This window comes from Lynx rufus, unplaced genomic scaffold, assembly GCF_022079265.1.
Source record: "Lynx rufus isolate CCGP_SWC_20201006 ecotype Redwood Valley unplaced genomic scaffold, mLynRuf1.p SCAF_32, whole genome shotgun sequence".
Classification (NCBI taxonomy): Eukaryota; Metazoa; Chordata; class Mammalia; order Carnivora; family Felidae; genus Lynx; species Lynx rufus.
In genome coordinates, this window is record NW_025814848.1 from 3,731,984 (window position 1) to 3,757,884 (window position 25,901).

At 51.5% G+C, this 25,901-nt stretch overlaps 1 protein-coding gene across 5 annotated transcripts in view; it reads left to right on the plus strand.

Annotated features, from left to right (window-relative positions):
- Positions 1 to 7,745: 7,745 nt before the first annotated feature.
- The window catches only part of CEP43 (centrosomal protein 43), a 30,246-nt gene continuing 12,090 nt past the window's right edge, over positions 7,746 to 25,901 (plus strand). For 3 of the 5 annotated variants that reach the window (XM_047093156.1, XM_047093160.1, XM_047093159.1), the window contains exons 1-7: positions 7,746 to 7,907; positions 8,499 to 8,552; positions 12,440 to 12,494; positions 12,965 to 13,053; positions 13,739 to 13,876; positions 18,613 to 18,693; positions 20,780 to 20,839. In XM_047093156.1, coding sequence (XP_046949112.1) covers positions 7,806 to 7,907; positions 8,499 to 8,552; positions 12,440 to 12,494; positions 12,965 to 13,053; positions 13,739 to 13,876; positions 18,613 to 18,693; positions 20,780 to 20,839 — 579 coding nt within the window. In that variant the 5' untranslated portion in view covers positions 7,746 to 7,805. The remainder of the gene's footprint in view (positions 7,908 to 8,498; positions 8,553 to 12,439; positions 12,495 to 12,964; positions 13,054 to 13,738; positions 13,877 to 18,612; positions 18,694 to 20,779; positions 20,840 to 25,901) is intronic. The other 2 variants (XM_047093157.1, XM_047093158.1) reach the window with 2 other exon arrangements.

A 25,901-nucleotide genomic window follows, 5' to 3' on the forward strand; every position in this document is an offset into this window, starting at 1 on the left:
ACAAAAACTCGAGTTGTGTGTCGAAGCAGCCTTATACATGATAACCCAAACTGGAGAATAGCCTGTGTGTCCATCAATCTATGAACGGATACATAAATAAATGTATCCATACAATGGAGTATTACTCGGTAGTAACGGTAATTCATTCATCGCTGCTAAGAAACGAAGTCAGACACCGACTACAACATTGATGATCCTTGAAAACATTATGCTAAGTGAAAAAGGCCAGTCACAGGAACTCACATGTTATATGACTTCATTTATAGACATAGATCAGAATAGGCAAAATCACAGAGACCTAAAGCCCGTCGGTGGCTGCCTCGGGCTTCCGTGACTGCTAGCGGGTGGGGGAATTCTCGTGGGGAGGACAGAAAAATTCGAAAACTAGAATAGGGTGATGTTGCCCACTTTTGTAAATATGCTAAAATCATTGAATTGTACACTTTAAATGAATGAATGCATGAAATGTGAATTACCCCTCGATAAAGCTGTGAAAAAAGAGCGATTTGAACGAACAGCTTGGATAAAACAAAACGACAAGCTGTCCATTTGCAGTGTTCTCCGACGAAACACGGACACGAAATTCGAGAGCACAAGAAGCCAGGTGGGAAGCACATAATCAGTAACACATTCAAGGGCATCTTTTCCATTGTTTCCTTTTAAATGTTTTTTAACCCAGGGGCGCCTGGGTAGCTCAGTTGGTTAAGTGTCTGACTTCAGCTCAGGTCATAATCTCACGGGTCCGTGAGTTCGAGCCCCGCGTCGGGCTTGTGCTGACAGCTGGGAGCCTGGAGCCTGCTTCCGATTCTGTGTCTCCCTCTCTCTCTGCCCCTCCCCCGCTCATGCTCTGTCTCTCTCGGTCTCTCAAAAATGAGTAAACGTTAAAAAAATAAAAATTAATAAATGTTTGTAACCTTTAATCCATCCGCTTTGGTGAGATATGAAAATTAATAAATTATTAGCTCTCTTACCTCTGAAGACAGCCAGTGAATCATTTTCCATTTCTTCCTCCTCAACTCGAGGCTTCTTTGGGACATCCTTTGACTTCAGTGGTATGTTTCCCTTCAATTACTAAATACATTTTAAGCAACAGTATTGAAAACCTCACGTTGACGAATGCACAGATAGTGGTGTCTTCAGCCTCAGGTTGCTCAAGGACATTAGTGTCTTTGCACAGAGCTCCTAGCAGATTGCCTTTGCCATAGGAAAATCACACCCATTGGAGGGGAAATTCCCTCCTTGTCAACTGCTCTCTGGGAGTAGAGGAGGAGGTCCCTTTACTCTTTTGATAAAGAAGCCATTGAAATGATGCCCTGGTGACTTAGAAAGTTTTCTTCTAAAGCTGCTAAAAGAAACAAAATGGAGAACTGTGGTTTAGCTGAAAGAGGAACTCTAGCTGCTGACCCAGAAAAGGCCACATAAAAGCTGGCTTCTCCTGGTCCACTGGGCTGGTCAGAGCAGTTCCCCTCCCCCTTCCCATGGCTTCTGGTCTCCACTTCCTCCCTCCCCCCTCCCCTCCCCCACCCCTTTCTCTCTTCCCCTCTCTCCCCTCCCCCACCCCTTTCTCTTCTCCCCTCCCTCCCCTCTCTTCCTTCACCCCTTCCTTCCCTCTCCCCCACCCCTTCCTCCCCTCCCTCCCTTTTCTTCCTTCACCCCTTCCTCTCCTCTCTCCCCCACCCCTTCTTTCCCTCCCCTCCCTCCCCTCTTCCACTCCTCCCTCCCCTCTCTTCCCTCCTCCCACCCTTCCCTCTCTCCCCCCCCAACTTCCTCTCTGTGCCTCCCCTTCCCCATCCCTCCCTCCCTCCCTCCCTCCCTCCCTCATTTATTGCTGTCTCCTCAGGAAGGGTTCATTGAGCCCCGGCCACATGCTGAGGACATGGTTCTCTTGCTGGGCTGCTTTCCCTGCTCCTTTCTTACTTAGCATGTTCCCAGAGCTCCTGTGCCGGCAGCCCGGGGTATTAGGCAAAGCCCCTCCCTCTCTCCCTCATTTCAGCCTGCCAACTTGTTGCAGGAAGTGGGCCACACCGTTTCATTCCTTGGCTTTCTGAGTGGATTTGATCTCAGATGCGCATTCCGAGTCCCAGCTGGGTGGCCAGAGGAATAGTAACAATGATAGTAAAGATAAGATAGATGTTCGTGGTTATTGTGCAGAGTTTACTGATTTAATTACAGAGCTTAATAATGGCTCATTGTAGACAGTAAATGACAACTTTTTATTGAAGTCCCTCCGTATACATACTACTATACCGGGTCACAACTTTCACAAAAGAAAGAAGTGTTTTTGAACAGACCTCCTTTTACTGTATTGAATGAAATCTCTCGTAATCTCTGGCTGACTTTTAGAAACTTATACTCTTTTTAAAATTACAATAATTTAATTTTATTAGTTCTTTTATTACACGGCATGTGGCAACATGTTTAAGGAAGTTTGAGCTATCCCGTAAGAAATTAGTGAGCTTTTGGGGGCGCCTGGGTGTCTCAGTCGGCTGAGTGTCCGACTTCGGCTCAGGTCATGATCTCGCGGTTCGGTTCGCGAGTTCGGGCCCCACGTCGGGCTCTGTGCTGACAGCTCAGCGCCTGGAGCCCGCTTCGGATTCTGTGTCTCCCTCTCTCTCTGCCCTTCCCCCGCTCCCACATGTTCTCTCTCAAAAATAAATAAACATAAAAAAAAAATTTCGAACCCATGTTGTGGTGGACGAAGCCCTGGTGACCCGGTGGCTTCCACAGCCAGGGTTCCGCTTCCAGTGCTGACAAATGGGTGTCCGGCTGCCTCCTGGAGAGCCAACCCTAGGTGTCGATCGATCATTGGTTCCTTCCCCCAATGACACGCTATTACCTGCCTCCTGGAGAGCCAACCCTAGGTGTCGATCGATCATTGGTTCCTTCCCCCAATGACACGCCATTACCTGCTGGAACTGCCCCCATTTACTTCTGTCACCTATACGAACTTTGCCTCTGTGCCCCACTTTCCTCCCCACGCACAGCTCTTGGCTCTCCCCTGCCTGAAGTCTACAGGTAGGAATTTCCTCCCATTTTCTGCACATCCAGATTCACTGGCTCCCCTTTTCTCGCACGTGTCCTAATCCCACGTTCGCCAACACGGGCCATACTCCCCAGCCCTCTCTCTTACTCGTGTTAACCTTTACCTTCGGAATGACCTTTATTTCTTTTTTTTTTTTAATTTTTTTTTCAACGTTTATTTATTTTTGGGACAGAGAGAGACAGAGCATGAACGGGGGAGGGGCAGAGAGAGAGGGAGACACAGAATCGGAAACAGGCTCCAGGCTCTGAGCCATCAGTCCAGAGCCTGACGCGGGGCTCGAACATACGGACCGCGAGATCGTGACCTGGCTGAAGTCGGACGCTTAACCGACTGCGCCACCCAGGCTCCCCAAGAATGACCTTTATTTCTGATGGAACTGTTCTCCTTAAGGCCAATCTCAGAAACCAACTTCTCAATAGATCCTTTCTCGATATCAGGAAATAGATGTGACTTCCAACAAGCGGTCTTATTTTACGTGGCCAAACTCTGCGGGACAGGTTGACACTTCACAGCTGAGGGGCCTGAAGCTTAGGACTAGAGGCTTTGAGAACGAACAGACAGAATAAACCCTCAGGTCCGGAAGCAGAGTGAATGCCAAGATGTGCTAGTAGAGGCTTAACAACTGACTCTCCCTTTATTTATTTTTTTTATTTTTTTTTCAACGTTTTTATTTATTTTTGGGACAGAGAGAGACAGAGCATGAACGGGGGAGGGGCAGTGAGAGGGAGACACAGAATCGGAAACAGGCTCCAGGCTCCGAGCCATCCGCCCAGAGCCTGACGCGGGGCTCGAACTCACGGACCGCGAGATCGTGACCTGAGCTGAAGTCGGACGCTTAACCGACTGCGCCACCCAGGCGCCCCCTGACTCTCCCTTTAAATACGAAGCCCTACTTTATAGCAGTTGCGGATGTCCATAGAGTTTCCTACTGCAGTGGATTTCAAGCTGCCGATGGGATGTCATGGGAGTTTCTGGCTCACAAGGGCTGTTTTTTACACCAGGCCCTGGGGTGATAGTTGGTTGATTTGAACCTTTCATCCTCTTCCCTCAGCTCTTTGATATCATTAAAAAAAAAAAAAATCTGACTCCAGAATCTTTAAAAGTACCATTTTCCCCATCTCCAATGCTAGAGAGGTGGCCCAAGCCGGGCCCCCCTCCCTCCACGTGTCCTCTCCCACTTTGTCCTATCCACCTGCCGCTGCACCCGCCAGCATTGAGACCACCCCACTCCCATCAGCAACGGCTCCTCCCTGCCATTTGGCTGGTGAGCCATCCAATTCCGGGGCCCCATCCCTAGGACCTGCTTTCCATGACCGAGCCTGGGGTAACTGTCTTGGTTCCAGTGCCCCGGAAGCACACCCTACGACATAAAATTGAGAGGGGACCCCAGCAAACGGCACAGGGGGGCGGGGGCAATGGGACAAGGCAGGTTGGGATCCCGTAGAGGCTGTGCTATCAGGCAGATTTCTAGTTAACTGGCGCTCAGGTCGGGACCTTGGAGGCTAGTGTTGAAGTGCCCTCCCTTCCCCCACTGGGGAGCAAGTCGCGGGGCCTTATCCACTCACACCAGGGGTTCAGGTGCACTCAGGAGGGGGTGTTTCCCTGGCACTGCAGGGCTTCCCCAAACATGGGCAGGGCAAGCTCTGGTGGCCAAAAACCCGCAGGGAGATCACCTCGGGGTCTGGCAGTCGGAGGATGGTCCAGGGAGCAGGAAAAGGTTTATTTCAAAGGCTTGTGGGCTTTGCCTAACAGACCTGTTACACCCCTAATATTGTGAATGCTGTGGATGGTTTTCTGGTCAACCTACAAAGTTTGAAAGATGTAATTAGGGAAAGAATGTAAATTCTTGACAGTATAAAAACAAGAATCAAACTGACAACATTAGGACCGGTGACGTGGGGGAGGGAGGGGGCGGGGAGCCGAGAGAGTGCAGATATGCTAATTTCCACATCTCCCAGGGCGGGGAGGCAGCAGGTCATGTGTGAAATGGACAAATGATGATTTAGGTAGACAGTTCAAAGTCACACAATCCCCACCCGTGAAATGGAAAGTAACACAATTTTAAGAATTAGGAGTTGGAAGATAAATTTTTATTCTTTGAAAGACACCATTCCTGGTTGGGTCAAGATGTAAGTGTGTAGCATTTAGACTGATATGAAAAGAACCAGGGGAACTAAAAACAAACTTTATGGTGGTTGGGTCTAGAGTGTGGTCCTGGGTGGTGGGTAGGTGAGCAGGAAAGATGTGCACACTTTTACTTTTAATTTTTTCCCATTTTGTTTGGATTTTTTGGGTAGATTCCTCAACAAATATTTTATAAATACTTAATGATGAATAACCTGAGTGTTAGGACAATTGTATTTTGCTAGAAAAGATTTTCTTTTTCAGTTCCAGTTGGTTAACGTACAGTGTGATATTAGTTTCGGGTGTTCGATATAGTGATTCAGTCCTTCCCTACCTCACCTTGTGCTCATGACAAGTGTATTTTGTTCGGATTTTTAATCATCAGTACGCATTACTTCCACGGTAACCAGAACAAATTCAAACACATCCTAGCGTAATTACAAAAACTAGTATTTGGAGCACCCTTACACCAAATACTATGCGGGAATTAAAGAATGAGGTAGAATCTATGTGTACATAGAACCTATGTGTACAAAATCAAGATAGTCAGGACTTATTAAGTGAAACCAGTGAATTAAAAAGTAAGCGTAGGATGAAAATTATGGAAGGGGAGAAGTATGTGTGTATGTAACATTTCTATATACAATTTTATTTTATTTTTTTAATGTTTATTTATTTTTGAGACAGAGAGAGACAGAGCATGAACGGGGGAGGGGCAGAGAGAGGGAGACACAGAATCTGAAGCAGGCTCCAGGCTCTGAGCCATCAGCCCAGAGCCCGACGCGGGGCTCGAACTCACGGACCGCGAGATCGTGACCTGAGCCGAAGTCGGACGCTCAGCCGAGTGAGCCACGCAGGCGCCCCTCTATATACAATTTTAAAAGACGCTACTGGTGGGGAGAAGAGGCGACCCAGTGAGACCCAGTGAGGGTCCCAGGGTGGGGTTCTAGAATCTGCACTTTTTCTTACCAGTTTCCTCATAGTTCTGGATTTCCTCACCTTCCCAACACATTATTGCAAAACTATGGAAACATGCAGAGTGCGAGGAACGGCACAGCAGCACGTTGAACGTTCGCGTAAACTGCATTGTACCCCAGTGTAAATATGCACTTTCTCACTGTGCACACGCGCATATTCACACATACACACGTGTATTGTTAACCTCAGAAACAGAAGTCACAGGGGGCGCCCGGGTGGCTCAGTCGGTTTAAGTGTCCGACTTTGGCTCAGGTCAAGGTCTCCTGGCTCCTGCATTGGGCTCCTTGCTGTCAGCCTGTTAGGTCGAAGCTGCTTCCGATCCTCTGTCCCCTTCTCTCTCTGCCCCTCCTCTGCTGGTGCTCACTCTCTCGATAAATAGATAAAACATTAAAAAGACTAGAAGCAAAAAAAAAAAAAAAAAAACCCCACACAAAGTAGAAGGCAGTTATTTTCACCAGCAAAAACGGGTTTATTTGGGAATAACAGAGAATTGCAATTTAGGACATGCAAACCTCGGCAAAACCATAGTAAGTCCTCCAAACAAAGGATGGAACGTTATTTTGTGGAGAAGTGGGGGGATTGGGAGGGGGTGTTTTGAACCAAAGTCCTCTGGAGAAAAGCAGGAGTTCAGGGTGGTGATGATTTCTCACTGGCTGAACTGCAGCAGAGGCTGATTTTTTCTAGACGATGCAGTGCAGTTTTCCTTGTTGGGGCCTGTGATTGATGGTTCTTTCCTGTTGACCACGTTTCTCGAGACCTGCAACGGACAATTCTTTCTATAATTGACACTGAATAGTAAGTCTCCCAGTACCTCCTTTCAGTATATCCGGTACATGCTCCCGGGCTCTCTCTCTGTGACATGTGCACACACACACACAGGGACGTATGCACTGGCTCCATCGGTGAGCGTGTGCACGCACATACCTGCATGGAAGTAGAGGCTGTCGGGAAGTGCGTGTATATACGTGTGTACGTGTCTGGGCACGCTATCTCTCGGTGAGCGCGTGCACGCTATCTCTCGGTGAGCGCGTGCACACACACGCATGTTTTCACAAGCTCCTCTTGAAGAGCACATTTACATACAGGCATGCATGCATGTGCGTGCAGGCTCTATCGCGGTGCGCGCGTGCACACACACCCAGACGCATGTGTGCACCCAGTTCGGCTCCACCACGGAAGCGAGGCAGACATCAGGACTTTCCCAGCTGCAGTGTGTCTGCAGGGGCAGCCTGCACGCGACACCCGGACCGTCTCAAGCGTCTCGGACACCGACCCTCCACCCGCCCCGCTGCGCCCGGGGCTGAGCAGGACTGGGCGTCCCTTTGGTCGGTGGGAACGCATCCAACCTTCAAAGCACACGATTTATTCATGCCTGCGATGTAGTACAATTTCAATGACGACGCACCGCAGCGCTGCGTCCCCACCCGCACCGCCTCCCTCAAAGCCCCGGCCTCTGCCAGCGGCCCGCGGACAGCCGGGGCCCCGCCCCTCCCCTCCCGCAGGCCCCGCCCACCAACGCCCCTGGTCCCGCCCCCGACGTGGGGGCGGGCTCGCACCGGCGCCGGGGGCGTGGTCTCGGCCGCGTCGCCGCGCGCCGAGCGGAATCGGCGGCGGCCGTTGGCCGTTGGCGCGGCTTGGGCGGTTGTCTTGGAGAAGCAAGATGGCGGCGGCGGCGGCCGCGGTGGTGCCGGAGGAGGACACGGAGCTGCGAGACCTGCTGGTGCAGACGCTGGAGAACAGCGGGGTCCTGAACCGCATCAAGGTGGGCCGGGCCGGGCCGGGCCGGGCCGCGCCTGGACGCGGGGATGCCGGCCGCCCGCGGGCCGCAGGGCCTCTGCGGGCGGCGGGCGTCACAAAGGGTCGCGGGGCGCGTGGGACCGGCCGCCCGGGCCGCGTCTGGGCCGCGGGGTGGGGGGCGGGGCCCTGCGGGGCCGGGCGGGCGAGCTCGAGGCCGTCCGCGCGGGGAGCCCCCGGGTGGCGCGCGGCGCGCGGGCGAGGCGGTCCCTCCCCCTGCCCCCGGTGCGGGTGGTCGCGGTCCCAGCTGCGGCGTGTCACCCCGGGAGGACTTCTTTCTCCTCGGGCGGCGCCAGAACTAGTTGGCGTGGTCGCGGACGCGAAAGCGGGGCCAGGCCCGGGGGGGGGGGTGGGCCCCGGGGCAAGGCGGGGGGCGGCGGAGAGAGCTCGCGGGGCGCCTCCTGACCTCCCCGCCGGTACCTGCCCGCCGTTGGTTTTCGTTGTTTGGCTTTTAGACGGTGGGGATGGCGCCCGTGGAACGTACGCCGTATGTGTGCGCTTCTTGCCATGAAAATTGCCTTGAAACCATTTGTGTTCCTTTACCCCCTTTAAAAAAAAGGCTGAACTCCGAGCAGCTGTGTTTTTAGCCCTAGAAGAGCAAGAAAAAGTGGAGGTATGAAATCTACAAATTTCAATATTATCCTGTTCGTTGATGTTTGATTTTTAATTACTTAGAGATCATTCTAAAATGCTGCTTACGGTAGCGGGTAGCCGGCGAGGAGTTTGAGTTACTAAGGATTACATTTCTTTGCTATTGGAAGGGAGGCAAAATGACTCTCTTGTTGCCTGTATTTTAGATTGTTTGGAGTAATCCAAAGAAAGTTAAGGTCCCACGTAAGTCTGAGGCTGGTGGTAAATCTTAGGTGGTGTAGACCCCTTCCCGTAGGGCAAGTCTGGAAAACAAGGTCATAGGAGCTGCTTGAAGAAATGGTTCTGTGGTCCGCGAGTTCCTGGCAGGATCCTTCAGGACCTTTACTGTGTCCGTGTGCCTTGTGAACACCCGCCCGGTGGGGGCACACAGTCTCACCACCACGCTGAATAAGTATTCGGGAATTGGTTGGCGACAGTCACTCCACGATCAGGGTCTTCACCGTCCTCTGTGGCAAATCCGTCTAATCTCCTTACCTCTTTAGACTTAGGTGCCTGCGCTCCCCCCCCCCCAAACTCGCTGAAGTGCTTCGATTCCTGGCTCTTCTGTGTTTGTCCAGGTGTCCGTCTTCTCTCGGCTGGCCTCTGTTCTTGACTTGTCTGGACCCCGTGGCCCGTGTCTCAGAAACCGCAGCTGCGTCGCCTTCCAGCCATACTTGCGCTGGGAAAAGCCGTGAAGGTCCTTCAATTCAGCAGACTGCTCCCCTCCCTGCTTGTGCACGTGTGTGCCAGAGCGGTCACCCAGCGTGGCCTGCTGCTGTGACTGGCTGCTGGGTGCCGGCCTCGGCCGGGTCCGAGCAGGCCCTGTGCCTCGCTCAGCACCTCCCGCTCGGCCCACGCCGACGTCCACCTCCCGTTCCCCCCACTCTCAACAGCCACTCTCGTTTCTTGCTTCACAGGAAAATAGAAGCATCCAGTCCTGACGATTGGTGTGTGCCCCGCCCCCATCTGTCGCTCAGCCCAGGAAAAGCTTGCCCGCATCTGTATTTATCTGTGCCTCTTTCCTTCTTGCTTTGGCGGAGGAGGCTCTGTCTCGTCCATCAGTGGTCACTTTGTCTGCGTTTTGCCTTCTAGGTACTCTCAGCTCCTTAGCTGTTTGCTGTGTCTTTGATCTCTCCCTTAACTGCTTGACTCCTGTTCGCTTTTAATACCCCGCTGGCTCTTCCCCTCACAGCCAAGTTTGGGAAGAGCGTGTAGGTCTTATCTCTTAAGTTCTAGGCATCCTTTAATCCATTAACATCTTCAGTCCATTTAAATTGGTTTTAAATCTGCTACATCTAAGTAACTCCTTTTGCTGAGGTCAAGAAGAGTCTCCTTATTGTCTGTATTTTAGTTCTTACCTATCTTAATTCTTTGCAGCATTTGGCATTCTTAATCCTTCTCTCCCTGAAAATCTCCCCGGAGTTTTGGGACTTTTTTCTGTTTTCTTCTTTTTTCCTTTTGACCCCTCCTTGGTTCCTTTAGCGTGATCTTTGTCCTGTGCACCTCGCTTAAATCCCTCGCGCGTTATCTGGTGGTTCTCGTTCTGTGTTCTCTCCCCGATGACCTTGGCCACAGCAGTGACTTCGGCCCTGCAGCTTTTTTTTTTTTTTAATTTTTTTTTTTTCAACGTTTATTTATTTTTGGGACAGAGAGAGACAGAGCATGAACGGGGGAGGGGCAGAGAGAGAGGGAGACACAGAATCGGAAACAGGCTCCAGGCTCTGAGCCATCAGCCCAGAGCCCGACGCGGGGCTCGAACTCACGGACCGCGAGATCGTGACCTGGCTGAAGTCGGACGCTTAACCGACTGCGCCACCCAGGCGCCCCCCTGCAGCTTTGATCCATAGCGTGAGCCTCAGACCTGTCACAGTGCCTGCTAGCCCAGTTGGGCTCACGGGGACAGCTCTGTATCCAAGCGGGACATCAGAGAGGTGCCTGGACCCTGCTCTTTCTGTGTGTCCAGTGAGTTGCCTGGCTGTGTCATACTGTACCCGAGACGTCTGAGGTTCTCTGCTGCCCTCCTAGCCTGTGTTTAGCTACTTCTTTTCCACCTTGCCCATTCCTTCCCTCTAGTCTCCCCTTTGCTCGTGTCCCTCGCTGTCTTCCTGAAGTCCTTCTCCACAGTGCTCCTCGATTGGCTGTTTTTATCCGCATCTGATCTTGTCCCTCCACTTTCTTTAAATATTTCAGTCGACTCACTGTCTTAAAATTCCCTAGACCAACCTATTAAGGACCTCCGTGTTCTTTTTTTTTTTTTTAATGTTTATTTTTGAGAGAAGAGAGACAGACAGAGCGTGAGTGGGGGAGGGGCAGAGAGAGCCAGAGATACGAGATCCGAAGCAGGCTCCAGGCTCTGAGCCGTCAGCACAGAGCCCAACTCGGGGCTTGAACCCACGAACTGTGAGATCATGTCCTGAGCCGAAGTCGGACGCTCAACCGACTGAGCCCCCCAGGTGCCCCAAGGACCTTTGTCTTCTTTCCCTTCCTTATCTTCGGTGTTTTAAAAACGACTTTATTGAGATAGAATTGACCCACTGTAAATTCAGCATACTTAAACGTACAACGTGTTACATTTTAACAAATTTATGCAACCATGAGGCAGGCAAGATAGTGGCCGCGTCCTGACCCTCGAAAGCTTCCTCAGACCTCTTTGTAACACCCTTCCCGGCCCTGGGCATCCATGCCTGTAAGGGCCATTCAAGTGGAATCCTGCAGCATAGGCTCCTTTCTTCCTCGACCTGGCTGCATTCATTCCGCGTGATGCTTCGAGATTCTTCATGTCCTTTGTGTTGCTGGCTGGTCCCATCCCCCTCCCGCGTAGTGCCCGCTGTGTGGTCACGTGGCTGTTTACTCACCTGGGGATGAACTTTTGACTTGTTGCCAGGTTTCTTACAAACGGGGCTTCCGGGAACGTTCACGTGCACATCTTTGCTTGGATCCGTGCTTTTCTTCGAGAAAATACCTACAGATGGGTCCTAGGGGAGGGGTAGTTTCAGCTTTTGAAAACATTGCCAGATTACTTTCCCAGGTGATTGCACCATTTACAGTCCCGTTGGTGGAGCGTGAGGCCCCCGTTATACCTGTAGTTCAGTCTGCTTAAGGAAGCTGGGGTGACCCACAGGTATTTTTCCTGTATCCGAACACACGTCTAATGACAGAAATAAGCTGGCCCGTGCACTGCGGAAAATCATCTCACATACTGCCGACGAGCGGGGAGTAGCAAGTGTGTAATTTGAGTCCCGCTCACTGTAAGCGTGCTATAAATGGTAGATGTGCCCGGCGACAAAATGTCAGCTTCACGTGTTTGGAATAGTAAACAGTTGTTTTTGTAAGTAAACGTAATGTCATTTTGCAGGAGCGCTTGAAGACCTAGGCTCTAAAGTAGTTTAATAAGCAGTTTATGAAATGTTTACCAATTATAAATAAATTTTTTTAAAGTTTACTTATTTTTGACAGAGAGAGAGACAGAGCATGAGCGGGGGAGGGGAAGAGAGAGAGAGGGAGACACAGAATCGGAAGCAGGCTCCACGCTCCGAGCTGTCAGCACAGAGCCCGACTTGGGGCTTGAACTCACAGACCGCGAGATCGTGACCTGAGCTGAAGTCGGACGCTTAACCGACTGAGCCACCCAGGCACCCCACCAACTATAAATAAATACACATTTCACGTATAGTTTCATTTAATTAAGTTTGAAACATTAAGTAGTACGGAAGAGTTTTTATAGTAGTTAAGAGTTTTGGAATGGGCTTGACCATAATTTTGCGAGTGACCGTATCTCATTTATATCTTTGCCAAAACATTAAATGTTAAACCACATGTCGTAGTTGTTTTTAGGATAAACACATGACACGGTATTTCGTTTTTTAACAGAACAAAACTCCTCTAGTCAATGAGAGCCTGAGAAAGTTCTTGAACACAAGAGATGGTAAGATGTTCAGCTGGTTCTTGTTTGTTTTGTCTCTCTCCGGATTTTCAAATGATGGCTCCGTTTCGGAGAGAGCAGGGGTTTGAGATGTTTTTTGAGGTCTGTGATTCTTACAACTCCTCACTGTAAAATTGCCATTTATTGAACAGCTGTTAAGTTGTTTAAGTATCATCGGTCATGGGAAATTGTTGGCTAAAAGCGCTCTAAGGAGCGGAACACTCGAGCCCACCTGTGAAATGTCAAGTTGTCCGATTAACAGTTGGCTCCAAACTGACGATCCTACGAGAAAAACGAGGAGACTTGAGATTTTCATTGCGTGACCGTGTTCTTCTAAGATCGGTTTGCGGTGAAATGGTTTAGAAGCCTCGTTTTTCCCATCAGTGGGTTGGGCTTATTTCATGGTGTCCGCGAGGAGGCTTCGGGGTTCCCGGAGGGGAGGCATATGCTCATCAGCTCTCGCTTTTTTGCAGGCCGGCTGGTGGCTGGTCTTGTTGCAGAATTTCTTCAGTTTTTCAATCTTGACTTCACCTTGGCCGTTTTTCAGCCTGAAACTAGCACAGTAAGAATAATGCCTTTTGCATCTATCGTTTGAAACTTTCTCCGTCACAAGTGGGTTCGGTTAAGCCGAAACTTCATGAAATTTGACAATTTGCAGTGTCTTGCGTAGAGATTTCTTTGGTAGTTGATTATCTGTTTTTCATAAAAGCTGTCTGCACGGTAGCTACTTGTTTCCAGTGCTGTTTCATAGAACTTCATAGAACTCCGTCATAGAAAGGAGTCTTTTGTGGCGTGATGACACCCATTAATGGGGACTTTAATGGGGACTTTGCGTGTAGGGACTTGGTAAAGGAAAGAGATAATGAAAAAAAATTTTTTTTAATGTTTGTTTATTTTTGAGAGAGACAGAGACAGAATGCGAGTGGGTTAGGGGCAGAGAGAGAGGGAGACACAGAGTCTGAAGCAGGCTCCAGGCTCTGAGCTGTCCGCACAGAGCCCGACGCGGGGCTCGAACTCCCGGACCGTGAGATTATGACCTGAGCCGAAGTCAGATGCTCAGCCGACTGAGCCACCCAGGCGCCCCTAGATAGTCTTTTTTAAATAAGCATTTTATTTGTTAGAAAAATGGTCTCTCTGAGTTAGAGATCTCTTTCAATTTCAAAAATATTTTTCTTTAATCTCTGAAAATAATTTGCATACTTTTGTGCAGTTTATATCTTACTTCTCACGTCTTATTTCTGCCCTAGTTTCAAGGTCTTGAAGGTCGAGAGAATTTAGCCCGAGACCTAGGTATTATTGAAGCAGAAGGTACTGTGGGTGGACCTTTATTATTAGAAGTGATCAGACGTTGTCAACAGAAAGAAAAAGGATCAACCAATGGGGAGGTGAGTACAGTCCTAGCCTTCGTTATCTTTTTCTATTTTAAGTATTGGCTGCTCAGCAGAGCCACGCACGTGTTTGCATACATAGTGAGTCAGAGTTTAAACGGAAAGAAGCCGTTCCCTTAAAGCAAAACGAAACACACTCAGATTGTATAAACGCACAGTTTGAGGAAAATCGGAGAAGTGGTAGCTCCCAGTCTGGAGCTGCACTCGTTGTGTGGACGGACGTGGGGGTGTTGGGGTCAGGGGCCAGGCTCCCTGGAACGGGCTCCAGCTCGCCCACCCACTAGCCGTCGGCTCTAGGTGAGCCGTCCCTCCCCAGTGGCTCCTGTGTGGGGTGGGGAGAGAGGCCGCCTCACGGGCATCGCAGAGCCTGATGCAGGAGTTAGGGCACGCGAAGCGTGGAGGACACTGCGCTTGTTGTTAGCCGCTGTCTGGTTACCATTTCAAACAACAGGGCTGCATTAGAGGCTGGTTAACAACACTTTGAACTTAAAGGCTTTTGAAAAAGAGACGTAGAGCCGGTTAAGCTGTTGGTCATGCTTAGTTTCTGGACATTTTCAAGCTTCTGTGTTCTTATTCCTTTTGTTTAGAAATCCCACTAATGAGGTTAATGGTCTGATTTCTATTTGCAAACGTTAGCTTTACGTAAAGACGCTGTCTCACAGACGTGGATGGTATGGTAGTCGTCTCAGACACCTGGCTGATGGTGTGCTTTTAGTCCCACGCGTCCCGGGTTTATAGGTAAGGTTGTGGGGGTTGCGCACTGCCACGTACACAGCCTCAGAGTTTATTTTCTGTTAGGATCTTTGAACATCAGGAAAGCCTGACTGAGCACCTGTTACATGTAAGGCCTAACAGACACTTCCAATGAAAAGATAAGATATGAGAACGTTTCTTGGACTAGAAGAGTTGAGAGCTATTCAAGCTGGAATGCGCTCACGTAAGGAAACAGACGTTGACGTGACGCTCGTGATACCCGAGGGAGTATCCAGTAAGTGATTGGTTCTGAGCATTTTATGAGCAGTAAGGTTAGTTAAAGGGGGCAGTGGTTTCTTTTTTTAATTCAGTGTTTACTTATTTTTGAGAGAGAGTGGGAGAGAGACAGAGCATGAGCAGGGGAGGGGCAGAGAGAGGGGGAGACACAGAATCGGAAGCAGGCTCCAGGCTCTGAGCTGTCAGCACAGAGCCCAAGGTGGGGCTTGAACCCATGAACTGCGAGATCATGGCCTGAGCCGAAGCCGGACGTTTAACCGGCTGAGCCACACGGGTGCCCCGGGGGCAGCGGTCGTTTTCAGTCGTTAAACCCCATCTTGCTGCGGGAGGACAGGAGGGGACAGGACCGGGAAGGTGTTCCGAGCGGCAGGAAGCAGACCCGCGTCCCGGTGAGACCCGCGTCCCGGTGGGTGAGCAAGTCAGCCCACGCAGAGCCCACGTTGTCGCTCAGCTTGTGGGTGTAATTTCACTCGTTTGTAGTTGTTTCCCCAGTGTCTGGTGGTGCTTATCATGGGATGGGCGTCGTACCAGCTAGTGGCGAAGAAGAAGTCGCATAAACTTAACGAACTCCAGACCGCCTCGCTTCCTGCTCTCTCCTGGGCCAGTGGGTGGTGGTGAGCCGTGTCTGTCTGTCTGCCCTTCTCTTTCCTTCCGGGTCGCCCTTTGGTCCATCTCCCTGCAGTGCCAGCCACCCGTGTCGTCGTCGTCTCTGGTTCGCCGTCCCTCCCTCACGCGCCAGCCTTGGCTCGGACGCGGAGCCGGGCTGCTGGGGTCACCTCCCGGAGGTCACTTAACCTTCACGCGCCCTGGGTCCTCACCTATGAGACGGAGAGACTAGAAATGAGCCTCGAGGGTCGTAGTGAGGACCGAGGTCTTCCGGGCACGTAGAGGTCTCGTAAGGTTTGGCCTGTGTTGCCACCGTGTCTCGTGTTGTTACCATTCCCGTCTGCAGGACTCCCCACATCCGGCTCAGCGCCTCCTCCCGGCTCGAAACCAGGATTTCCAGCCCTTCACAAACATCCCCGCCTGGTCAGCTCACTCGGGCGTCTTGAGTCCTGTGTGAAAAAACCGGCTTTATCTTCTGACCGGGCGGAAGCCGCACGAGACACAGAAGTCCGCCTCCTCCCGCGTGACCGCGCGGCCCCAGCTCTCGCCCCCCGCTTGTCTGTGTGTGTCGGTCGTGTGCCTGGGCCTCCTCCGTCTCGCTCCGAGGAGCTGCCTCTCCCCTGGTGGCCTCGGTCGGTCCCTCCGTCAGGAGGACTCCCTGTCCCGCCTGAAGCCGCCGTCACCGGCCAGCTCTGTGTGCTGTGGACGGGGGGTTGGCCTCGAGCCGGGACCCGGTCAGAGCTGTCTCTCCCAGTGGGTTCGGTCTGAAAATGGAAACTCAGCGGTGCCTTCTTCCGTCGTCGTGACCGGAGGCCCCGGCGCCTCCCCGATCAGCCTAGCCCGTGTCACGGCCGCGGTCTGTCGGACGGGCCCGGAGGAGGCTTCCGTGGCGTCACGAGGTTGGAGACCGCTGCGAGATACCTACTTTCTGCTACTTTTCCCCTCTTAATATTGGGGTGTGTACTTCGCGTGTGCGTGTGGGTGCACACAAGTAAACCCGGAGTCGGGAGCTCACGGGTGTCCATTTTGGCTCTTCTGTCCTTCACTAGTGTTCCTAACTTTGAGAGGAAGACTGTCGTTTATATAGTGAAATAAAAAATGGTAGGTTTTTTTAAATTAATCTTTGACTTCTGACACCGGGGAAGAAAACCAGCTGTGGATTAAGCCCACTGAACTCAGTTAGTGATGCCTTTACCCAAATTGCATTTTAAACCGCCTGAAGAATCCGGTTGCCGGGCCCGCATCCTCGCCCGGGACTTTGAGTTGACTTGGCAGAGGGTGTTGGATGTGCCCCCGCGTGGAGTCCCGCACTCGCCGGTCTGCACTGCCCCTGGTGAGCCCTGTCCTCCCCGGGAGCGCCTCGTGGTCGCCCCCGTCCAGCTCAGCGGCACCTGCGGGTGCCCTCGGCGCTCGGTCTGCACCCTTCGCTCTTGCCGACTCCGTGTTGACGCTCAGGTCTTTATCTGTTCCTTTCCTCTTTAGAAACTGCACTCGCCGTGTGATGGCAACCAGACAGCGTCCAGATTCCTCAGTCTTGACGCGTCGACTCGTCTTTCTGGCCTCACGTCTTTTTTTGAAACGTGGGACCTTGAGCTTGAGGCAGATGGCTCGTCCTTGAAAGCGGCTTTTGCTTTCTCGCCTTCCGATCCCTTGTCCCCCTGCAGTGGCACATCACCCCCGCATCCGGCCGGGGAGTTCCTCATTCCCGGCCTCTCTTCCACTCCGCCTTTTGGGATGTTGCCTCTTGCTCCTCCTCTCTCCCTGCTGGCTGCCGTTGGAGCTGAGCCCTGGCCCCGCCTGCCTGTGGCCGTGCCTGCTGTGGCCCGGCCCTCTCTCCTCACGTCAGGCCTCTGTTGGGGACGGGCATTCTTTTTTTTTTTTTTTTTTTTTTTTTTTTTTTTTTTTTTTCAACGTTTATTTATTTTTGGGACAGAGAGAGACAGAGCATGAACAGGGGAGGGGCAGAGAGAGAGGGAGACACAGAAGCGGAAACAGGCTCCAGGCTCTGAGCCATCAGCCCAGAGCCCGACGCGGGGCTCAAACTCACGGACCGCGAGATCGTGACCTGGCTGAAGTCGGACGCTTAACCGACTGCGCCACCCAGGCGCCCCGGGGACGGGCATTCTTAACAGATCGGGCGTTCACGGTCAGTGGGAAGCTTTTGTAGACTTGCGTGCACGGGAGGTACACGTCTGTACACGTCTGGGAAGGTTAGATGGCGAGATCGGGGGAAGGCGGATCTCGACCAGGACGGTGGCTGTAAACACAGGGACAAACGGGCAGAAAAAGATCCCCTGTGAAGGAAGAAGCGGCCAGACCGAGTGAGCTAATATCTTGGCAGAGGGCTGGGGCCTTGGGGGGTAATCGGGAAGAAGAGAAGTTTGCAGAGGTGAGGTGAGGCGGTCAGCCTGGGAGAAGGCGACGCCGTTACTCGCCCTCACGGGGCCGCCGGAGGAGCGAAGGTGTGCAGCGCAGCGTGTTTTCGTGTTTAAAAGCTGCAGTTGTTGGAAGGGTTCTTATGGCAAAGTGACCGACGCTTAATACGCATACGGTGCACCGAGCTTGTGATGATGGAGCGGGTGAATTTTAGGAGGTGATTTCCGTTCAAGAAACACGGCAGAATTCCTCCTTTGCGTTCAGCGTAGCGCCGAGAGCTGACCGGCCATGCCCTGCTGCCCTGCGGACGGTGGTTGTGTGACGTGGACGTGGGGGGTGACGGGCGGTGACAGGGCTGGACGGGCACCTGGCTCAGAGAGGAGGAAGGGAGGGGCGTGGTCGTCGAAGAGGGCGACTCATGAGAGTTGCTCGTTGGTACGATGGAGACGCAGCGGGGTAGGGAAGCGAGTCTGGAAGCATGGCTCACGGGCCGGGTTCATGTGGGCTGGGCGGGGGGCGGGTGGGGGGAGACTGGGTCGAGGTCATTGAGCGAACTACTTAAGGTGATTGGCATCTAAGTGTGTTTCGTTTTGTTTCTGTTATACTAAAATTGGGGAAAACCTCATAAGAATATTTACGTTAATTACAAAAACACCAACGTCCCGTAGAAGTTTTAAATGCTACAATTCCGTTGAGGCATAATTAGTATATTTATGTTTTGCTCTGGACCTGTTTTAATTTTAAACTGTGAAATGTTTTAGGGTGCGCTAGATCTCTCTGATGTGCATTCTCCACCGAAGTCACCGGACGGCAAGACGAGTGCACACAGCGGTCCCAGCAAGGTGAGCCGACCGCGGGGACTCTGCTGCTGTCTCTCCCGTCGCGTGACTGACGCCACCGCCGCGTAGTTTCGCGAAGACGCGTCTTTCCCCTGATGCAGCGTGTGGTTTTACAGATTACTTCCCTTGGTTGGGACTGTGTTGAATTTTGTGTCCTGGAGAGGAATATGCTGTTGAATAACAGAATTGGGCTCATGTGGTCCTTGGAACATCTTCTTCCTCAGTTTGGTCCTTGGAACATCTTCTTCCTCAGCTGACCGGGACATTTACTTACTCTTCGCTTATACATTCCTGGTTCGAGGGTACTAGGTTCCAGACTGTGGTTCCAGGATATCGTTGTGTTGAATATCGCAGATGGGGGACCAGTTTGGATGGTAAATTACAAGGGTTTTATGTTAGCGAGCCATTTGGAGGATTCATACGAACGTACGTTTGCTCTGGCTGGGTGCGTAGGGGGCGGCTATGGGTTGTTGAGCCGAGGCCTTCCGGTCTCAGGGATTTGGCACCCTGGACGGGACTAGAGCGGGACCCTGGGACTGGAAGCCGGGGGCAACAGGGCGGCAGAAGCAGGATGCTTCGGGAGCGTGCCGCCCCGTGACCGGTCGGGCGCAGCGCGCACCGGTGGAACCGGCCTGTCCTAGCCGGGGTGGGGTGGGGTGGGGTCGGGTCGGGTGGCGTTGGGACCGTCGCTCTGATCTCCAGCCCGCAGGGTTAGGGTGACGCGCTGGAGGGGCTGTGTGGGTGGTTCCAGGTGAGGCGACGTGTAGGGGCCGGACGTGGTAGAGGGGGTTTCTCTCAGACGCCCGGGCTCAGACACCGTGAGCGGTCGCTGCTGTGTTGTCGCCGGTTCTTGGATGTGGCTGCTCCTTTTCATTTTTTCGATTTGGACACCAAAGGGTTTGGTGCTTTACTTCCCACCGCGGGAAGGGGCCGTCATCCCGTGCGTAGTGGTCCCCTCTCCCCGAGGTCTGGGGAGCTTTTTCTGCGGGGAAGGTTTTCCCTTGATGCTCATGGGAGGCAGTGACCGCAGTAACAGAGAAAACAAGGTTGTGAGTGGATTTAAGAAGCCCCTTTAAATGAACTGTCAGCTGTCGGAGCCTTTGTGAGCAGCACTGCTTTCTGTGAAAATGTCTGGCTGGGAAGGGGTTCAAATTAACGCATATTCCAGAACATCAGTACCCACGGCATTGAGCTCTCTGGACGCTCTCTTTTTAGCAAAGTAGCAGTATTTTTTTAAAGCCAGTTAGCAGCACCGACTTCTGCATGCGGTGGGTCTTCAGGATAAGATAGCAAAGCCTCTCGCATGTTCTTACTCTCTGTGCACAGACTTAAGTTTCAAGATCTAGGAGTTTTGATGAGGATCATTGAAGTTAGCTGGCGGGGGAACGTTGCCCCACGTGCTCACAGGACAGTGATGTGGTTTTGAAGGGGGATTGAGAGAGCAGTCCTCTGTGCTCCGGGTGGCCGTGGCCGCTCCCGGTGCCACGGCCGACTCGTGTCAACGGGAGGCCTTCTGATGGTGGGAATGCGGTTCCCAGTAGCGCTGACGTGTGGATTTGGAGTTTTGGCACTTTCCCCACCTTTCACTCGCCTTTCTTTTATGGCTCGGTGCTCTCTGAATCATTTTGGGCTCTAAGGAGAGCCTGTGTCTTAGAGCAGGTGCCTTACCGGCCCGGGAGCCCACAGAGGGGCCTGGGGACCCTGGGAAGTCGTGGTCAGGCCTGGGGGCCAGCCCGACCTTCGGAGCCCGTGCCGTGTGCTCCCGAGGAAGCTTCGGGAAGCCGGGCCCGGCGGGGCCCGGAGGAGCGGTTGCCCGCACAGCTGCCGTGGGGCGGGCTGCGGCCGCGGTGTGGACGGGTGACCGGGTAGCTGTGAGGCCCAGCGGTTCCCCGTGGGTTGAACCACTTGAAGAAGGGAGTTAAGGCAAGAGAAGAAAAAAAAATAGTGGGTCTCTAAAAGGAACAGATTGATTCAGGTTTCCAGTTTTAAGAACTTTGCTAATCGGAAGCTTCGTTAGTTTGGTGATGAATTAGTTTCTTTTTGAAGATTTATGCTTTGTGGTAAAATGTCATTTTATTCTCATGCTCAGATACCAAGGTACACAGGACAAGGTAAGAAGAAGACAAGCAGGCGGAAGTCTGGTGCCAAGGTAACACGCGCGAGGGCAGAGGGGGAGCGCAGCCCGCGCCACAGCAGACCGCCAGCCTGGGGGCCGCGGGTCCCTGCCGGGCGCTGGGTCCCTGCCGGTCGGTCCCTGCCCGCCCCGGGCCCGTGCTCCTTTGTCTGCGGTCACTTGTGATAAAGTCACGGTGCCGAGAAAAGTAATCTGACTTTCAGTTTTTATCCGGGTGAAAATCATACTGTTGTATTTTTCAAGTGTGCTGTTAATTTTACTTGAAGAATTCTTTTGTTTTGTCCAAAAAAAAGTCGAAAATACTTATTTTCCCTTTGGATGGTCCTATACATATTGTTTTTACAAATTTTTTTTTTAATGTTTTTATTTATTTTTGAGAGACAGAGCACGAGCAGGGGAGGGGCAGAGAGGGGGGAGACACAGAATCCGAAGCAGGCTCCAGGCTCCGAGCTGTCGGCACAGAGCCCGATGCGGGGCTCGAATTCACAAACTGTGAGATCATGACCTGAGCCGAAGTCGGATGCTCAACCGACTGAGCCACCTAGGCGCCCCTTTAAAAAAAAAAAAAAATTTTTTTTTAACGTTTTTATTTTTGAGACAGAGACAGCATGAGCAGGGGAGGGGGTCTTATTCTTACTCTTAACGTTATGATTTTTATCTGAGGTAAATAGAACATCAGACTACTTTTTGGATAAGTTCTGGGCGATAAATGAAAGGTGTTCAGCATTCAGCAGCTCATCTGCCCGTTGCACATCGATGTCGATGACGAGCCTTTCTACGAAGCCCTGGCCGCGGGGGTGCCTGGGGCGGGGGGTGTGTGGGGGTGCACGGGGTAGGCGCACTGAGTCGTCAGGGATCTGTGCCTGGCTGCGTTTTTTTCCTCCCCCAGAGATGACAAAAATTGACCCAGCCAGTAGATTAGCTTTTAAAATTTAAGTATTAGAGTTCTTGGAAGCACACTACTCATCAGGACAGTTCTCATACCTGTTTAGGATAAGATATTTAAGGTATTTAGTTTTTAGTTCTGTGAGATGCTTCAGTTCTTGTGGAACCTTAGCTTATAATCGAAGACCTTCAAAATTAAAGGGCTTTTAAACCCTGGATTTGCTGTGTTAGCTGGCTTCATTCTTGTGGTTTCACCAGTAAATTCCCGTTATTGTACTTGTTCGTGTCGTCTGTGTGTGTTTCTACGTGAGAAGACCCTTTAGAGTGATATTTAGCAGGTACGTTTGAACACGTATGCGGTGCACATCACTGTGTTACGTGCTGTGGGCACTTCACCGTGGTCCCCACCGAAACAGGTGACAATCTCATTGGAGAGGTGAGACCCCCCCTTAAGAAAGATGGCTAACGATATAAAACAGCGTAGTTTTTTTAAAGATACATTTGATCAATTTTTTTTTTTTTTAATTTTTTTTTTTCCAACGTTTATTTATTTTTGGGACAGAGAGAGACAGAGCATGAACGGGGGAGGGGCAGAGAGAGAGGGAGACACAGAATCGGAAACAGGCTCCAGGCTCTGAGCCATCAGCCCAGAGCCTGACGCGGGGCTCGAACTCACGGACCGCGAGATCGTGACCTGACTGAAGTCGGACGCTTAACCAACTGTGCCACCCAGGCGCCCCGATACATTTGATCAATTTGTTGGACTTTTCAAAAACGTTAAAAGCGTATTTCATAGTATCACATTTTCATCCAATCTTCCTGGTTCAGACATTTCGAAGAGGTCTATACATAGAACCAAAGCACGTCAAAAGATGAACTTTCACTTTGCAGTGAAACGCAGCCATGGTGGGCCCAGAGTTTACCCTTCAGTCTACAGCGGGCAGGCCTCGTGGTCCCCCGACCTTGGGGGCGACTGAAGAATGTGGACAGGCCCATGCCCCGGAATTGTAGGCTATCAGTCGGGCCCCTTTTATCTCATTTTTGTATTTCTGACCAAAGATACTTAGCCACTCTGAAACCTTCCCCCGCTCCCCCCCTCCTTGATCTTGTTTCTGAATTGCCATTATAAATCTGTATCGCACCCAGCATCCCCTATTTCCAGCCTGATAGGTGAGCCCTTAGCTCTCATTCCAGTGCCTCTCTGCCTTGCCTGCATGTGCGGTGGGTTTCCAGTGTCCTTAATATCCTAACACTCTTAACATCTTAATAATCAAATACCGAGCTGCCTGTGGACGTTGACGTTGGGCCCTTCACAGGGCAGCTAGGTGGCCTTTCCCAGGGTGCAAAGCTGTGAGCGTGGCCCCGCCTGCCAGGAGCCAGTGTGGGGACCACGGGCGGGCGGAGCGGCAGGAGAGCCCCACGCCGAGCAGGGAGCAGGGGTGTGGACGGGTCGTGTTCTTCTGTAGGCAGGAAGCAGGAAGGCTCGGGACTTAGGGCTTATTTGGAGATCCTTGGCTGTTTTCAGAGAAGTTACATCCATACTAGAAATGAGCTTCAAAAATCATTCATGTCTATATGTGTATGTATACGTGTGTGTGTATATATATATGTACACGTATATATTTGGTTTGTACTTCTTACGATAAACTTATCAACATGCAGAGCAAAGTCCAAGGTTTTGGAGCGAATGTAAGTTGGTTGCATAAAAGTTACATTTCTGGTTTTTGTTCCTTTGTGAGATGTTGAAGGGTGGTGGAGGGTGGTGGGGGGCATTGCAGTCCTGGGTGGAGGGGTCTTGGGTGGGCGGGCGTGGCAGTAAACATTCCCGGTGTGTCGGGAGCCCTCCTTCCGGAGCGTCGTCTGTACTGGTCCGGACTCCAGACTTCCGGAGTCTGTACTGGTCCATTTCACCGTAAACCCTTTGGTGCTGCCGACCCGGTGCCAGTTGTGGTGCAGACAGACTGGTGGAATCCACTGACTTAGGTGTGTTCTTTAAGACGCGAGGGAGTTTTTGTTTGCGATGTTTAGACTCAGAGGCTTTCTGTCATCGTGTTGAATGTAATGGGAAAGGTCATCCTTTTTGTAATCGTTTCCCAGGGGTTTTAAATCTAGTGTGTGTGGAGGTATGTTTTGCTTCTCAAGTTCTTTCTTCTTTGTTTTGTTCTTAATTTTTATTTTTTATCTTTTTAGATTTACATCCAAATTAGTTAGTGTATTGCTTCTCAAGTTCTCAAACAGGGATGCTTCTGAATTTGTTATTCCTTGTTTTCAAAATTCTGGGATCGGCCCAGCGTGATACTGATTGAGGGCAGGGGTGAAGACCGCCATGTGGGTACGTTTGGGGGTGGGGTGGGCATGCCTCTGTGTCTTTGCACTTTGCTCAGGGCTTTCTAGATACTCGAGCAGCGTCACTCCCTCACACACACACACACATACACACACACACACACACACACACACACACACTCACACCCCTTCCTGAATGGATGGGTACATGTGGGTGAGCAGCAGACCCAGCGCTGGGCCACTCGCACTTGTGCCCGGCCAGCTACGCGTCGCGGGGGCCGCTTCAAGTTCGAGAGGGGACAGCCAGGCCCTCTCCCGCTGGCCCCCGAGCTGCTGGCCGGATCTGGGAGAGGGGAGCCTCGGTGCAGAGGGTCATTTTCTAGTCTGTTTTCAGAGCCAGAGGTAGGGTGCGTCTGCAGGGATTGCAGATTGTCCGTGGATCAAAGGCACTGGTGGTCTACAGAAAGGTTTTAGAGGAGTTTAAATGTTCTGTGGCTTTCGAGACCCACGGTGTTATTTTCTAGGTGAGTGAATTCTAAATGTAGTTTTACAGCTGTAGTAAAATTCTTTAAATCTTGGGTCAAAAAAGGCCTCTGGCAGGGTGGGGGGGGGGCAGAGCTGGGGGCTTGAGACACCAGCGAGGAAGGGAATTAGTTCCCATAGGTTCCTTTAGTACTTTTGCAAGAGTGGGTTTGCTCTTTTTTTTTTTTTTTTTAAAGTGGGTTATTTCTTTAGGTGTGATGTTTCTGTGCATGAGCAGTGCAGATTAAGCCTTTCGTTTGGAAAAGCAGAATGATTATTATTTTTTTGGTGGTCAAGATGTTCTAGTGGTAATTTTTTGGTATTTTTTTGGTTCTCGAGATGTTCTAGTGGTAACTCATTATTTGGTTCCTGGAAAATTTGCAGTTATTTTCACCGTGAAACTTCTTTCTCTGTGATGTCAGTTTTCTGTTAATCTAGAAATGACTGAAGTCTAAATGTGTAAGTGTACTTGTAGAGAATTAGGTACATTCTGAAACCTTTTTGCAACTTTACTGTAATTTACCAGGACGGTTATTAGTCTCGAGGTCGGCGCACGGGCACTTAGTGACTGCTTTCTTCGTGCTGCTCAGTGGCTTCTGTGAAAAGACCGACCTCCAGGAGGGCTGTTGGCTACTGTCTGGAGCCCTGAGCAGGACTGCTGTGACAAGGCACCACCCACCTGGTGGCTTAAACAGCAAGCCCTTGCTGTCTCATGGTTCTGGAGGCCGCAGGTGTGAAAGGGGGGTGTCCGCACGCCCGGTTCCTCTGAGGACTGTGAGGACGGCGTGCATCTGTCGCTCCGTCCCCGCCGGGATGCCCTCGTGGGTTCTCCCCGGGCGGCCTCCCCGTTGGGGAGCCAGGCCTGCCTCCTGCGCCGTGAGCCCTCGTGACCTGTCCCATCTGTCGTGACCCGATTGGTGAGTGAGGGCACGCTCTGGAGCACCGGGGGTTAGGGCTCCGTCTTCTCCCTTTTGGGGAGACACCGTTTAACCCGTCACAACCGCTGAGGGCTCTGAGCTCGTCCAGGGAGTGAATGCGAAGGGAGTGAATTCGTCTAGGGATTCTTTCTGTTGTTGTCACACTTGTTTGTTGTAAACAGTGCTTAATTTTAGCTACCTTGGTTCCTCCAGTTTGTCCACATGTACGTGATGGAAACTGCGGTCACTGAATCTATGTGCACAAGACAGACTCGTCTCAAGCCACGATGCAGGGTATTTAAACAGATTCTAGGCAGCACGTCGTGACTTGACTTCTTGTTGCTCAGAGGACTCGGATTTCCCGTGTGGAAATGGGTTTTAAAGTTCTGTAGTGCTTTTGTGGTAACCTGTCAATGTTTTGATAAATCCTTCTGTCAGTGTGGCTTGTTTCCCAACGGGAGAAGTGA